The sequence below is a fragment of the Adelges cooleyi genome, unplaced genomic scaffold (assembly GCF_023614345.1).
Source record: "Adelges cooleyi isolate 19-005CV unplaced genomic scaffold, UGA_ACOO_1.1 ACOO_flye_CR_arks_rails_tigmint_CR_PRNA_784, whole genome shotgun sequence".
Taxonomy (NCBI): Eukaryota; Metazoa; Arthropoda; class Insecta; order Hemiptera; family Adelgidae; genus Adelges; species Adelges cooleyi.
The window spans coordinates 919,590-936,224 of record NW_026096496.1 but is presented as its reverse complement, the minus strand read 5'-3'; the positions used below and the strand labels follow the sequence as shown (position 1 = coordinate 936,224).

The window sequence follows — 16,635 nt, the reverse complement described above, 5'->3', positions numbered from 1 at the left end:
TTTTATCTGTTTTCAACTCATAAAGTTAAGCGTGATGACACCACTTTACTTAAACTTAATTTTAAACCTGTAACCTCCTCCTAGGCTGTAGCCTACAAACCTAGGATATTTTTAGTTAGCGGAGCGAAGCGACGCACATGGGCAAAAAAGCTGATTTAGGCGGATAAAAGTCATTCTCAGAATTGTTCTCCATTTAATGCTAGTTGTTTTTTTTTATAGTTGTGAAACCCAGAAACAGCATAGCTCCCGTTGAAAATTTATTCATAATTATTAATATGTGACGGTTTTAAGACATGGTTGAACAAATTTATGTTATCTCGCATTGTTATCAGCGTCCATTCTGTTGCTTATCAGTTGTAATAATTATTACAACCACAGATTATATGAAAACAGATTGTTCACTTTCGATGTAAATAAAAAATGAGCTGATAAGCACTCCGCCGAAACCAGTGTGACCATGTCAGCCGGAACGAAATTATCGAACTTGTATTTACCACAAATTATATGATTATTTCATAATATAATCTGTGTATTTACCATATTAAATGTTAAAAAAATAATAAATGTTATATAGGTAATAATATTGACCCCATCGAAAACACTATCATTATCTCAAAAACATTTCATTATTAAACATTGATATATATATATATATATATATATATATATATATCAGTGTTGGAAAGAATGCATTTATTGGATTCCATTCCTTTTTAGAGGAATGCAATCATGAATGCATTAGATTTAGTTTTAAGGAATGAGGAATGGGAATTAATTAATTTTATGTCGGAATGTGAATGAATTCTAAAAAAAACACTTCATGGCTAATTAGTAATTTTTAATTGACTGTAATTTACTAATTCATATTTAATTTATGATATATTTTATACATTTTTTCATAGCAAATTAACAGATTGATGAACAGTAAATAATCAAATACTACCATTTTTTAAACAGTTTTATAGGAATTAATTTTCTAAGAAAATTAATATCTTACATCAGATGAATAACCCTGCAGTTTATACAAGGTGATCTTTTGGTTGACATTATTATTATGACCAAAAATAATTAAAATTATTAAAACATATTTTTATACTTAAATTTGTATGCTAGCTTGCTTCGAAATAATCAAATAATTTTGATTTTTATATGCCTAATACAAACGTTGTTTAAAAACATCAAAATATGTAGATAAAGGAAAACACTTTTATTTTATATTATTAACTTTCTTTTGTATTTTCCGGAGCTCTATCAACTTTTGAAACTAATAACTAGTAAACTGGTTTACTGGCGCTTCTTCTATTGTAACACATTTAGCTATGATATAATAGACACTTCACATTACACGTGCGGAATCTAGGGTACATAAAATATCATTTATCTTCCCCTGTGGTAGGGATGGTACATTTTACATAGAATGCTTACATCTAGCTCGACAAATAAAATAAAAGTTTGTTCCCAGAAAGAGCTAAATTTTTGTCACCTTTATACTTTTCTACTAGTAATTTTTGTGTAATAATTGTTATTTGTTTGTGAGTTTTTAATTTTTATAATGACTTCATGTTCGGTACAATTTTGCGAGAATAAAATGTCGATAAATTTAAATAGCATCAGCTATTTTAGATTTCCAACTGATCCGCAAAGGTAAGCATTTATAATTATTTTATTTTATAATTGATCTTTTAATTTTCAACTTATATAATATATTTATACAATAATTTACTGTATAAGGTGTAAAAAATGGTTAGAGAGTTGTCAAGCGACACACCTCTACCATAAAGATCCAATGATTTTGTCCAAAAGTTACCGGGTATGTGGAGTAAATTTTGAAGACAACATGTTTCTAAATCCACACATAAGAAACAGATTAACGCTGAGTGCTGTACCAACGTTATTTAGTGGTAAGAATTATTAAAATTAATTTCTTTAAAAAATAATTTAAGTGGTGAGAAACAAAACTTACTAGTAATTTGTTTAAAAGAAATAATTTGGTTTTTTTTTATGGGTACAAATAATTTATATTAAATTATGTGTTCAAGTAGTCCTATTCCAATTTTCAAAATAAATTATTTCATTTTCCAACCCCTTATAAGTAATAATTTAAAAATGAATAATAAATATACATATCCAGGGTGTAACACGATGATGTGACAAATTAAATAACTTTTGTTCAAGTGAATATTTGTAAGATTTTTTTTTTGTTTAATGAATTTATTTAAAAATCTATAATAAATAGCATAGAAGTTTCGAAATAAATTGTTTTGAACTAACCATATCCTATAATTTTAGTAATTATAAAAATTTACGGACATCTATTATTTTATAAAATGTCAATAACTTAAAAAATATTACAAATATTAAAAAAAGCTTCAAACAAAAAATGTTTATGGCATAATTATCTATTAAAAAGTATTCTTACAATTTTTTTTAGACAACATTGAAAAATAATATGTGATATGTTGCTCACGTTACATGTGTAATATTATGTACGATAAATAAAATTATTCATGTAAAAAGATGTAAAAAATATATTTTTTTTTAAATATGCCGAAGTTCATATTGATTTTTTCGTAAAACTATTTGTTTGAATAAAAAAGTATAAGAAAACTAAAAAAAAAAATGTGGTTGTGAATTTTTTCCCCTATTTTGAAAAACGTTTAAACAGTATTTTTAAGACATTAAATTTCTTGTCGAAATATATGGTTTGGCCATATTTTTTATTCTTACCAATTCAATTAGTCCTATAAAATATTATTCATTATTATTAGTAAGTAAAACAATAAACTAAATTAACTATTGGTCAATAGATGATATCCTTGCGGAAAGAGGAAAGGAGGCGAAAGAAATAGAACAGGAAAACATTACATTTAACATCGAAGCTGGCGCTTCTTGTTCAAGCCCTGTTGCTCACTCACTATCCCCTCATGTATCATTACCAAACGAGGTTATAAATGAGAGTTCTTGGAGTAGCCTACAAGCCTCGGCCAGCACATCGTCATGTCAAACACCATTATATCTTACACAAAAAACACCGAGAAAAATGAAACTGCTTGATGAGGTACGTATTAAAACACAAGAAAATAAAGAGCTACAAAAAAAATGTGACGTCTTAACTCAACAAATATCACAAACTGATACAATTGAAAATATGGTTAATTTATGTGAAAAATATTTACCACCTAGTTTAGTTTTAATTATTAAAAGTCATGTAAGTCGTGTCAATAAAAATATTCCTGGCTATATATATACTAATGAATTCAAACAATTGGCTCTTACTATATATTTTTTAGGTCCAAAAGTATATAAATTCTTACAATCTACTCTTGCCCTTCCTTCGCCGATAACATTAAGACGTGTCACTAAACGATACGAACTTTATCCTGGTCTTAACGATTTTTTGTTTGATTTTTTATCATTTATAACGAAACATTTTGTAACTGAGTCATTAGAATGCGTGTTGTGTGCTGACGAGATGTCATTAAAAAGTCATTTATTTTATAATGTTAGTAAAGACGAGATAATAGGTTTTAACGATACAAAAAATCGCAAATCCTATGACCCTGCTAAGTTTGTGCTTGTTTTGATGTTAAGAGGTATCAATATTACTTGGAAGCAGCCTATAGCATATTTTTTCATAACTAATAGTTGTACAGGTTTCGATTTACAGGACATAATTTTATCGAGTATTTTAAAATTACAAACTATAAATATTAACGTAAAAGCGTTTATAACTGATATGGGATTAAATTTCTTAGGATTATCAAACACTTTACAAGTTAGTCCTACGAAACCATATTTTGAAATTAACAACCTACAAGTTGTTTATATATTTGACCCTCCCCATTTATTAAAAGCTACCCGGAACATGTTTTTTCAACATAATTTTAAATTTGATGGCTACTTAATTGTAAAAAAACATTTGATTACTTTTTACTCTGAAGACAGCAAAAATAATTTGAGTGCGGCTCCTAAATTAACACACTCTCATATCTTCCCCGAGCCCTTTGAAAAAATGCGTGTTTATTTAGCCGCCCAAGTATTTAGTATGAGTGTCACTGCTAGAAAGAAAGCCTTTAAAGAATTAAACAATTTACCTGATGCATCACTGCCCACAATTAATTTTATTGAAAATATGGACAAATTGTTTGACATATTTAATTCATCAAAGCGACCCGACTTAAAATATTTTAATAGACCTTTTAAAAATACTGAATTTCAATATGCGCACTTAAAATGCATGGAAAGATTTTTTTCTCAATTACAAGTATACAACAAAACTAACAACTTAAACGTAACCAGCAGGATGAAATTTATTAAAGGTTGGTTAATTTCAATTGCTGGCTTATTGCAGTTATGGACGTCACTAAAAAAAAATCATACCGATAACAATTATGTTCTGTACACAAATCAAATTAACCAGGACTGCTTAGAAAATTTGTTTGGTACCTTTAGGCAACAGCATAATGGGAATAATATAAATCCGACACCAGTCCAATTTTTTTGGTCGTTTAAAAAAATATTTTGCCAGAACCATTTTCATTATTCTGAAAATGCAAACTGTATACAAGACTTAGATGGTATTTTTAGTAATATGAATGAAAAACCCATTGACAATGATTCTATTAAAGTATTATTTCCTGAAAAAACGCCTTTTAAATTTAAAAATCCACTTCAAATAAATTCAACTGAGTATAGAAATTTATCGCTCCCGGAACAAAACACGTTTACTTATACATGTGGATTTTTAATGAAAAAATGTATCGAAAACCATAGTTGTGTTATCTGCATTAATTACGCTAGAATCCAAAAACAAATCGATACCTCATTATTACTTTGTTATTTTAAAGCATACCAAGACAAAGATAATTCCGCTTTGGAAATCTAATGATGCCACACCACGAGTTCTACGATTTTATTCACCAGCTAGATAATATTTTTATTAGTCGATTACCCTTAATTTCCATTGAAAAAGAAGTAGGAAAAAAATTAAAATTAGCTATGCTATATTTATCATTTAACCATCCGTGTACCTATTTTAATAAAGATTATTTAGTAGATTATTTTATAAGATTCCGGATTCATGCTGCGATTAAATTTTTAAATAAAAATTTAATATTAGAAAAAATTAGAAAAAATAGGAAATTGGCCATTTTAAAACATTTGTAAATAATTAATTTAATTTGAAGACGACTATTTTTTTAACACTTTTTTATAATTTTTATTACCATTTTACTAATGATTTGACTATTTTATTTATGTGACGTTGGTGTGATTTACTAATTTTTACTGTTTATTTTTTATTTATTTTAGATGTAAAAAAAGGGGGGAAATTCGCTATTTTAAAACATGAATAAATAAATCAATATGCATTATTTTAATTTATCATTAATACTTTTTATACTATTTAACTAACGATTGTACTATTTTATCTATGTGACCTTTGTGATTTATTAATTTTTACTAATTATTTCATGTTCGATATTTTTAATTTATTATTTACGTTTTAGCTTCAAAGTAGAGCGGCGATGGTGTTGGTTTTACTCTAGTGTATGCTTTTTTTGTGTCTGTATACACTGTAACTTTTTTAATACTGGACCAATTCTTTCGAGTAGCAACTCTAAAAATCACAAATTTTATCTAGTCGGTACTTGGGAGGGGGGGTAAAAGTTGAAAAAGTTTACTTCTTTACAGTTAAAATTTGGAAAAACAAAAAAAATCACAAGAGTTTTTTAGTTAGAACTTTTACTGGCTATAATTTCGTAAAAAAGAGTTGGATCGAGTTGAAATTTATAAGGAATACTTTTTTAGTATGCCCGCACTTGTCAGTTGTATCAAATTTAAATTATACCCATTTTCCACCCCCTCGGATGAGTTTAAAATGGCCAATTTCCTATTTTTTCTATTTTTTTCTGATATTAAATTTTTATTTAAAAATTTAATCGCAGCATGAATCCGGAATCTTATAAAATAATCTACTAAATAATCTTTATTAAAATAGGTACAAGGATGGTTAAATGATAAATACAGCATAGCTAATTTTAATTTTTTTCCTACTTCTTTTTCAATGGAAATTAAGGGAAATCGACTAATAAAAAGAAAACTTTGAATTTACACAAGCATAATAATTTATTTATTTTACATTTTTAAAAATATCATATATGGAAACTTGCTATTAAAATAACAATTGCAAGACAAAAATAATTTTAGGAGAGGACTTGGATTGTAGAGATTTAAAGTGTTAAGACCTACACAAATGTAATTATTAAAGGCTGTCATTTATAGTGTAAAACAAAGTACAACCCAATCAAATTTTAGAAATAACTAATAAGTAATAATTATTAAATTGTGGTGCTGGTAGTAGTTTAAAGCTATTACCTGGTAGTGTTATTTGTCAACGACATGATGCCTTTGCATAAAATTAATGCATGTACCATTGCTATTAATTGGTTACAACCATCTAATGAGTTAACATTATAATATTGTTTGTCTACTAATACTTCAATATCATTACAAAATATCTAAAAATGATATAATTTGATACAATTTGAATCTTATTACAAATATCAATGAGGATTTTAGAGACCAATGTTTAAGTGCAACATTTAATAAAAATAAGTAAATGAACAACAAACTAAATTATAATCTTAATATGAAGATATTTCACCTCGATTAATTATTTCAATCAACAAGCAATTATGATTAAAATAATAAATTCAAGAGTTTCGAGTAAATTTAAGATACTATTTTATATAAGAGAGAATGTGTTTAAGAATTGCACTTTTACTTTATCTTTCAGGTCAACAAGTATTCCTTATTAATTAAAACACCTCTTACTTTCAATGTTAAATTTTCAAAAATTACAATTTTTCTTTTTGAATTTAACTGGCATCTTTCAAAAACTATTTCAGTTTCAAATACACCATATTTCCATTGACCATCAGGTTTTTTTAAATCTCCAGAACTCAATTTCTTTAATTGTTCAAAAGAAAATGGTACTATGGGTGTATGGTTGGGAATAATGTTAGGTTGAGTGCACTTTTCTTGGCCATTATTTTTTCTTTTTATTGGAGCTAATTTCTCATTAAGTGCCTTTCTTTTTTTAATATTTTTAGTGAAATATGATGGAAGATTAGGGAATATAGTGAGGATTGATCCAGTTTTTAAAACTGGTCTTTCTCTCTCAATTTTACTAATAGTGCCATCTGGAAGTATTCTCTCAAAAAATCTTTCAATACATTCTTCCATAAAGTGTATTTCACATACACCATAGTTATGCGTAAGAGCTTTATCTGCTCTAGGGATAGCCAATGCCCATTTTTTTAAAAGATATGAATCCTATAGATATACATATTAAATATATACATAAAAATAGCTAAAAATTAGATTTCTGAAAATAATATTCAGATTTATTTGAATGCATAAGTCTTTGGAGCAGAAAATACACTCTTATTTTTTATACCTTTAATTTTATTTGTTTTGTTTGTTAAACAATCGTGCGACTCTTTTCGGGACGTTTTTCTGATATGCGGCCGTTTGAGTTTGGTCTCCTTCTTCTAGTCTTCATGCACCTAACACTACGCTTAACAATTCTTATCAGTACTTAAGTGATTAGTGCCCTTGCCCAACGCCGTAACCGGGCACCCCCATCGGAATATGTGACCTACCCGGTCGCCGGCCAGCTACTAGTAATGTAAATATTATTATTTATTAAAAAAGTGTTAACTGATAACATATCATCAATGTCTTTAAAGATTACGACAACAGACAACCATTGATTTAAATACAATACTTGATAATGCTATACTATCACCAACAAGAGTAGTGAACCGTGATTGTGGTCACAGGTTGCTGGTTACCTTCAATATTTTAATCTGCCGCCAGCTGTGGAAAACTACTTATGCGCGTACGCCATCTATACAATAAACCGTCAACTGCCGGTTTAACTGCTATACTCAGAATTGCGATCTACGATTCTCGCATGTAATCGTTTCCTACCGATTACACAGTATATATACAACTACGAGTCGTTGACAATATCGCCGAGGTCGGTGGGGGTGGTAACGCATCAAACTCACCATAAGGTGACATAAGTCCGTGGTTGTTGTAAAACAACCGGAGAGGACGGGCGAGAGGACACCAGACAAGACACGCACACCACACGAATGTGTGACGGGGCCTCAAGGAAGCGTCAGTCTCGACGAACGGAGAGTCCTCTCGACCCCCATAACTAAAAGGGTATCGTAAGCTTGACACTTGTCGTGCCCATACACCGTGCCTTACATCACTACCCAGTGAATGTTGCTGTGAGATGATAGGTCTCCTGAGGAGACCACTCACACAGGTGTCTCATGCGTTTCACCTCTCATCGTCGCGACCTCGGTAAAAAATTTTTTTCCAAAAAAATTTTAATTCTATTTACGTAAATATTGTATAGGAATTTATTAGACGCTTTGGTTTTTTAATACAGAACTTTATGTACGTAAAAAAAGTCCATCGGGGTAGGATGCGGGCGGGTAGTGCGAGCACAATTATTGTCGTAGGAGTGATACCACTGCGAGAAGTAAAAATTTTTGTTTAATAAATCTTTGGGACATCTAAAGACGTCTCGATAAATATTTGTGTAAAGATATGTATAACATGCAATACCATATGTATAATAGGACTTCATAAAAAAAGTACTCACTAATATATACATAAATATCTAGTATTTTTAATTTCAATACTAATTGTAGAACTAAAACTTCTAATATTTGAGAGGAAAATATTAAGAAAGATATATGGTCCCATACTAAACCCGGAGTCAGGAAGTTATGAAAGAAGAAAAAATGAGGACATTGAAATCATTTTCAATAAACCAAACATACAAGCATGTCTGAAAGGTAAAAGGCTAGAGTGGGCTGGCCATGTATGGAGGGCAAAGGGTAAGCTAATTCATAAAGTACTAATCAATAAACCCAACGGAAAGAGACCAAGAGGAAGGCCCCGTCAGCGATGGCTCGATAGAGTAAACAAAGATCTGGAAAGCTTAGGAACGACAAAAATTGAAGATTTGGCTGTCGAGGTTTGTATTTCTGAGGAATGTAAAATAACTATTGAACTACATTCAAAATTAAAAACTGCCTTGATTTCGCTTTACTAATATCTTACTTTACAAGAAAAACAATAATTTATTTTATTTCATTGTATTTGGACTTTGGTAGTTAACAAAATGTGTTTCTTAGTATACTAGTTTATACTTTATACTGTGCAAGATTTATATTATGTAATTTTTAAATATATTATTATACAAAAATTCGAAAAATCGTGTTTTATTTTTATTACTAAACAACTCAAGAAAAAGAACAATTTTATAAAACATACCAGATGGTATACACGGATGCCTCAAAATCTGTAGAAGGAATTGGTATTGCAATAATATTTCACAACAAAAAAGTACTCCACAAACTGCCTGATAGATGTTCCATTTTTACTGCTGAAGCAGCAGCAACACTAACAGCCATACAATTAATAAATACTGAAGAAAATTCAAATTATGTTATCTTTAGCGATTCTCTAAGTGTACTAAATGGTATTAAAAATAGATTCAACCCGGGAGATATTATAATCAAAATCCAAAATGAACTTGAGGAAGCAAAGGACGGAAGAAACCAGATTACACTCACCTGGATCCCTGGACATTCCGGAATGGATTGCAATGTCAGGGCAGATGATCAGGCCAAAATCGCCACTTATGATGACATCAAACCACATATCAAAGAGATATCATACAATGAATGGGCAACGATATGGAGACAAAAAAAGAAAACTTAGGGAAATTAAAAGTTCAATCTCCAAATGGCCAAATCATAACCTTAAGAAAACGGAAGAGTCGACCATAAACAGGCTGAGAATCGGACACACGGCTGTAACGCATGGATACCTCATGGGAAAAGAGGAAGCCCCAATATGCGAAACATGCGGTACCAAAGTGACCGTCAAACACATTCTTACTGAATGTCGCAAATACTTAATACTTAGACAACAACTCAAAATAATCGAACAACTTGACGAATCATTGGGACCGGAGGAAAAGAATATATTTAAAATGTTAAAATTCTTAAAAACAACCCATCTGTACAATAAATTATAAAAAAAAAAAGTGTAAATAATAACCGTAAATCATTTTTTAACTAAGACCTATGTTTTCGATGTTTTGTAAAGATCAATAAAAAAAAATTGTTTTTATAAAGCTGAAGATACAAAAAACATATTAATTAGTAAAATAAAAAAATAACAAGAATAGTCATAATATAAATAAATACGCATTAAAAAAATAAATAATTCTTAATTAGCCCTAAAGTGTTGTCTCTGACAAAATATTTTAACGTTTATATAAATTATAATAATACTGAAGGGGGAGAATAATTTTATAAAACTCAATATAAAAAAACATAATAATTACTACTTAAAATAACAAGAATAGTCATTATATAATCACGATGAATATAATAATATAAATAAGTACGTAATAACAAAAAAAAAAATCTTAATTACCCGTAAATGTTGTCTCTAACAAAATATTTGAATATTTACAAAAATTAAATTAATACTTTAAAAAAAATGTGAACAAAGTTTTGTTAATTTTTATTAACCAACTGCCTATTTTGGTAAAAGAAAACTAAAGTGTTAACGTTTTCAGATAAAAGACAGCTTCTTTTCGAATTAACAATGTTACCAGCTGTTGAGAACCAACGTTCAGAGCTCGTTGATGTAGCTGGTAACTTTTTGACTTTGACATTTTTATTTTCACGACTACCAAAGAGTATACAGTGCAATATGCAAGTGCAACTAATAACTGTATTATATAGGTTGTCATCTATAGACTATAATGGGTGGGTGGTCATTTTTATCAGACGACTGATAGTAAGTTATTATTAATACAAATATTCAATAATCGCGTTAATCGGTACTCGACCGGTCTAGTCGGCAACAGAATACGGCACGCTTCTAAAAGCTTACGCCGTCAATGGATGTGAAAATATTCGTAAACCACGATGGCTTAATCGACGATTTCAGTTGACATTTGTTTCATAATTTATAGTTGTATACTAAATGATGATTATTAATAAACATTTTACAGCATACTAATAAAACATTAATGAACAACGAGTATACTCAATATAAACAATAATTTGTATTTAAATTTCAATTTGTTAATTAATTTGTTAAATACCCGTGTACATAATAGAACCCGGGTACCTGGGTTTATAACATTACTCGGGTACCCGTGTATTTTTATTACCTGTTCAAAACCGTAACCTCTAGTTAAAACCATACTACAAGAGTTTTAATTGATAATTTGAACAATAAATAGCCAAGAAAACAAAATACCATTTAAAATAAAAACGTTTACATATATGTATAAAGCATTTAGTACAATCACTATCAACACATAAACCAGATTATTAGTAAATCACAAAACAACTCTTAAGACCCTGTACAATATTTTTGGTAATTTCCAAAACTTGTTCTACCAGTTGCCCCTTTTGCCTTTTATATGTTCTTGTAGGGAATTTTAAGAGTTTTAAACAGTACGACGGTTGGCGGACAGCCGCCAGGATAATAAAACATTAGAAGTTGTCTCGTGTAAAATGACACATAAACCACAATCAAACGTTATCCAACTAGTCTAAAAAAAAATAACTATTAAAATATAAATAAAAAAAATGGTTTTTATACTTTTTTAGGTAATAGAAAATTAAATAAGAATTTTACTAAAATAAAAAAACCAATTGCGTTCGGGGAGCTAAATCACATATTGGGTGGGCTAATACCCCTTTAGCCCACCCCTAAGTCCGCCTATGACTGTATGTACTAGAATATTACATCACATAGATTTTATATAAAAATAAACATACATTTTAATAGAGATAAACGGTTGTTAATAATCAATAGATTGTTTATTTAATTTGTAAAATTGCTATAGATTTAATAAATATAATTCGTGTGATGAAACATTTGATTTTCCTTTTTCTAATATTTCCATTATACTTTGTTGGATACATATTAGTCCTATCATTTACCTTTACCATCTACCATTTACCTTACATTATGTTAATAACTTAAAAATTGTATAATCAAACCTAATATTAAAGCAATTTATCTATTATGACCTTATAATTTCCCTGAAAATCTACTATTTTTCAACTTTAATATCAAGAGCAATTATTTTATAAAGTATACAGTTGTACACACTTTAAACTAATAGTAATAATAGTAATAATAATAATATTTGATAAAACTAGCAAAAAAGCTTCATGGAAAAATTTCACAAGTAGTATCAACGAAAAAGCCGACACCAAACTTGTTTGGAACAAAATCCAGTCTCTAAAAGGACTCAGCAGAAGTCGAAGAATAAACCTTATCGATAATAATACCGACCTACTAATGAATAACGACCATTTAACTGCGAATAAATTGGGAGAATACTTCTACAACAACAGTAGCGATAAAAACTATAAAACCCAGTTTCAAATTTATAAACAAAAATGCGAAAACGAAAATATTCCCAACTATATAGACAGTAATCTTACGGATCAAATCCAACTAAACAAATCAATTTCCATCCAAGAACTCAAATACACTTTAGCAAAATGCAAAAGTCATGGCCCCGGGCCTGACAATATACCTTACATATTTATTCAAAACTTTGGACCAAATGCCCTAAAATTAATGTTAAAAATATTCAATAGAATCTTTATCGAAGGCTCTTGGCCAACCACTTGGAAAAATGGTACTATTATACCTATCATCAAACAGGAAAAAGATAAATTTAAACCAGAAGGATATAGACCAATAACGCTATTGAACACCATGTGTAAGATATTGGAAAAAATGTTGAACTATAGACTAACATGGTTCCTAGAAAAATACAACTACCTAGCCAAACAACAAAGTGGTTTCAGAAAAAATAGAAGCACAATTGACAACCTCTTTCAAATTAAACATGAAGTAAATCAGACCTTCGAAAACAAGCAAATCATGGGACTAGTGAATTTGGACATTTCCAAGGCTTACGACTCAACATGGAGACATAACATATTAATTAAACTCAATAAAATTTTATCCAAAGGCAAAACACTCAATATTATAACCGACTTTTTAAAAGACCGCACATTCCAAGTAAAAGCAAATAGCCAGATGTCCGACGAATTTTCTCAAGAAAATGGAGTACCCCAAGGCTCAGCCCTGTCAGTAACGTTATTTCTGTTAGCCATAAACGACATAACCCAATGCTGTTCCCTACCCGTAAAATGCAACCTTTTCGCAGACGATTTTAACTACTCATGTCGAAGCAGTAATATTAACTCTGTACAAAAATTCCTTCAGATAACCACCAACAATTTAGAAGAATGGGCCGGAAAGACAAGTTTTAACTTCTCTCCAAAAAAATCAAACTGCATAGTATTCACAAAAAAAAGAAAGGTAGGCAAACTTCATATCACTCTCGACGGCATGCCAATTCCCAATAAAAAATCGGTTAAAATCCTTGGCCTTTTCTTTGATCGCCGTCTCACGTGGGCATCCCATATACAATACCTTAAGACCTCAACCAACAACGCTCTAAACTTACTCAAAATACTATCCCACACAGCTTGGGGAGGTGATTCCGAAACACTAATCAAAATCCACAGATCTACTATACAGTCCAGACTAAACTATGGATCCATTATGTTCAAATCTGCAACATACTCTATCCTAAAAGCAATTGATACTATCAACAACAGCGGACTAAGACTAGTTATAGGTGCTTTCCGCAGTAGTCCAATTTTAAGCATGTATAACATAACTGGAGAACCCCTACCCGAGATAAAAAGGATAGACTTAGCTCTAAAATACATGGTTAGAACAGTTAGAGCCAACTTCAACTCACTCACAGAGGAAAATACTGAAATTCACCAAGAATTAAAAGTAAACGGTATTAACACGGCTAAAATAATTTCAAGAGAACCAATAACCCATCCCCCTTGGATATCTCATTACGCAATACAGAACTAACTTCCCTCCTAAAACCTCAAACTCCTCCCCCAGTATACAGAAGTCACTTTCTCAGTATACTAGAACAATATAAAGACTACCAAAAAGTATACACCGATGCTTCTAAATCCCAAGACGAAGTTGTCTTTTCAATAATATTCCAAAACAGAAATCTATTATTCAAACTTCTAAGCACATGTTCCATATTCTCGGCTGAAGCAATTGCGATACTAGAGTCAATAAAAAGAATAATACATGAAGAGGACTCATAACATATTATTTTTAGTGACTCCCTAAGTACCCTCAACAGCATCAAAAACCAATTCCATCCCGGCGACATCGCAATAAAAATTCAAAACAAACTAAACGAAGCCTCAACTATGAACAAACAAATCACGCTCATGTGGGTTCCTAGACATGCAGGCATCAAAGGAAACGAGTTAGCCGACCAACAGGCTAAAATTGCCACCCAAAATGCGGAAGTAACATTAATAACAGGGCTAACATACGATGACTTAAAACCCAGATTAATGAGATGTCCAACGACAAATCGCTTCAGTTATGGAAGCAACAAACTACCAAACTGAACACTATTAAAAGTTCCACTAACCGATGGATTAACAGCTTTCTAAAAAGGAAAGATGAAACAATACTAAACCGCATGCGAATCGGACACACGAGACTAACCCATGGTTATCTAATGGCTAAGGAAGAAACTCCTATATGTGTAGCTTGCGGTGTAAGACTGACCGTGAAACACATATTAACCGAATGCCTCAAGTACGAACAAGACAGACAAAGGATTGGAATAGACGCGACACTTGACACTTCACTAGGACCAGAACCCGAGAACAATGCCAAGATGATCGACTTCCTAAAATCAACTGACTTATATAACTTAATTTAAAAATTACACATTCTCTTTCTTGGCTCTTAATTATTAGAATACGCAAACATAATTTATACCAATTGTAAATAACTTTTGTTCCACCACATCTGTAACTAATGGCCATAGATGACGGGTTGTAAAAAAAAATGATCAATAAAAAAAAAAAAAAAGTAATAATAATAAAATAATGTTCTATAAAATATTCATTTTACAAAAGCCTTAGAAAGTGATAAAATGGGGTTGGAAGAGTTGGTAGTAAAAAACTTAAATATCTATTGAAATTCGTTTCCTAGTTATCTACAAATTGCTCACAGAAATATTACTAATTGAATTGACGGAGTACTACGAAATACTAAAAATGTTGGAGGCTTCAAATCATGTTAGTAGTTATAATTTCAATATCATATTTACTTTATCATCATGATTGATCATACTACCGGGTGAAAAGATTATACTATTCAATTTTTGTCCTTGACTCTCTAAACAGCTCTACAATCTAGTCGATAAAATAGTAGTATAAGATATAACATTCATGATAAGAGACCAATAATTTGTAATAAGTTTTCAGTATTTTTTTTTTTTTTTTAATTGAAAGCCAAAAACATATTTTTAAAATGTAAACACGGGTCATGTCGTTGGTCTTCCGGTCGGTTTCGCCGGGTTCTTTCTAGGTACAGACGAGCCCGGCCTCGGCGGCGATAGTGATTTTAACCGATGCCAAGTTATAAAATAATAATAATAATAGTTATGATCACAGATCACCGCCTCGCCGACACTATAATATTATTATTATTATAAACAATGGTCGTAAATTTTTTTGCATGTATAATATGTAATGTGCAGCCGGCCAAATTGCACATCATACCTAATAACGGTAACGACTCGTGTGCACTGCGTTGCCGTGATTTTAAACGCAAATCAAACAAATGCGAAACTATGCTGATTTATTATTATTTTACAGGCCAGACTTTCGGAGCGATACGGTTCGATATTCATTTTTATATATATTTTGTATTTTGTCGCGCACCAATATTTCTTAAAATATACAGTTGTATACACTTAACAACTTAGTCATAAAAACTTGGTGCGAAAACACTGTCTTTATGTTTAAATAAGAAAACAATAAAGTTACAATGACAAAGTAGCAAAAAACCATTTTCATTTACTAGCTGGTCTCGTACAACAAGCCACGTATATATTTTGAATTATGTTTTTAGAAAATATTATACTACTTTTGTGTGTCGTGGGTTTTAAAGCGGATGATGGTCTTATTTGGGAGGTATGTAGCAAAAATTCAGAAATATTAATTAAACGCTTACAGTAAACATGTCTTAAATAACATAAAATCCTATTGCCGTAAAAATATATAGACGGTAACATATTTCTGATATAAATTATAATGATTATTGTATAAAGAACATTGTAAGCAGAGTGGTGCAAATCGTTATTCGATTAATTGGAATTACAATTTTTCGAATAATTATTTTTGAAATTAGATTTTTTGATTATTAGAATGGTTTTTAAATGCATAAAAGCACCAAATAAACACATCAAAATGTGAAAATATTATATCATTCGTTTTGTTATAAATGTAAAAAATAAACACTTTATGCTTTTCTTAAATTTTTTTAACGTTTGTATTTAGCAAAAACTAGATGTTTTCAGTAACCCTAAGTTTAAATTTAAGTTTTTAGTGCAAAAAATTATGTTTTCTTTTATTCATACAATTT

The 16,635-nt window shown here is 30.1% G+C and overlaps 1 protein-coding gene across 1 annotated transcript; it reads right to left on the bottom strand.

Annotated features, from left to right (window-relative positions):
- Positions 1-6,371: 6,371 nt before the first annotated feature.
- LOC126845411 (uncharacterized) lies at positions 6,372-9,678 on the bottom strand. Its single transcript, XM_050584067.1, has 3 exons — positions 9,663-9,678; positions 6,835-7,325; positions 6,372-6,518 (listed from the first exon to the last, which is right to left on the bottom strand). Exons 1-3 carry the CDS (start codon positions 9,676-9,678, stop codon positions 6,372-6,374), a joined length of 654 nt encoding a protein of 217 aa, XP_050440024.1.
- Between the last annotated feature and the right edge of the window lie 6,957 nt (positions 9,679-16,635).

Coding starts and splice junctions, on each gene's coding strand:
- LOC126845411 (XM_050584067.1), bottom strand. Junction 6,519..6,834: donor TTGAAAATTTAACATTGAAA/GTAAGAGGTGTT, acceptor TATCATTTTTAG/ATATTTTGTAATGATATTGA.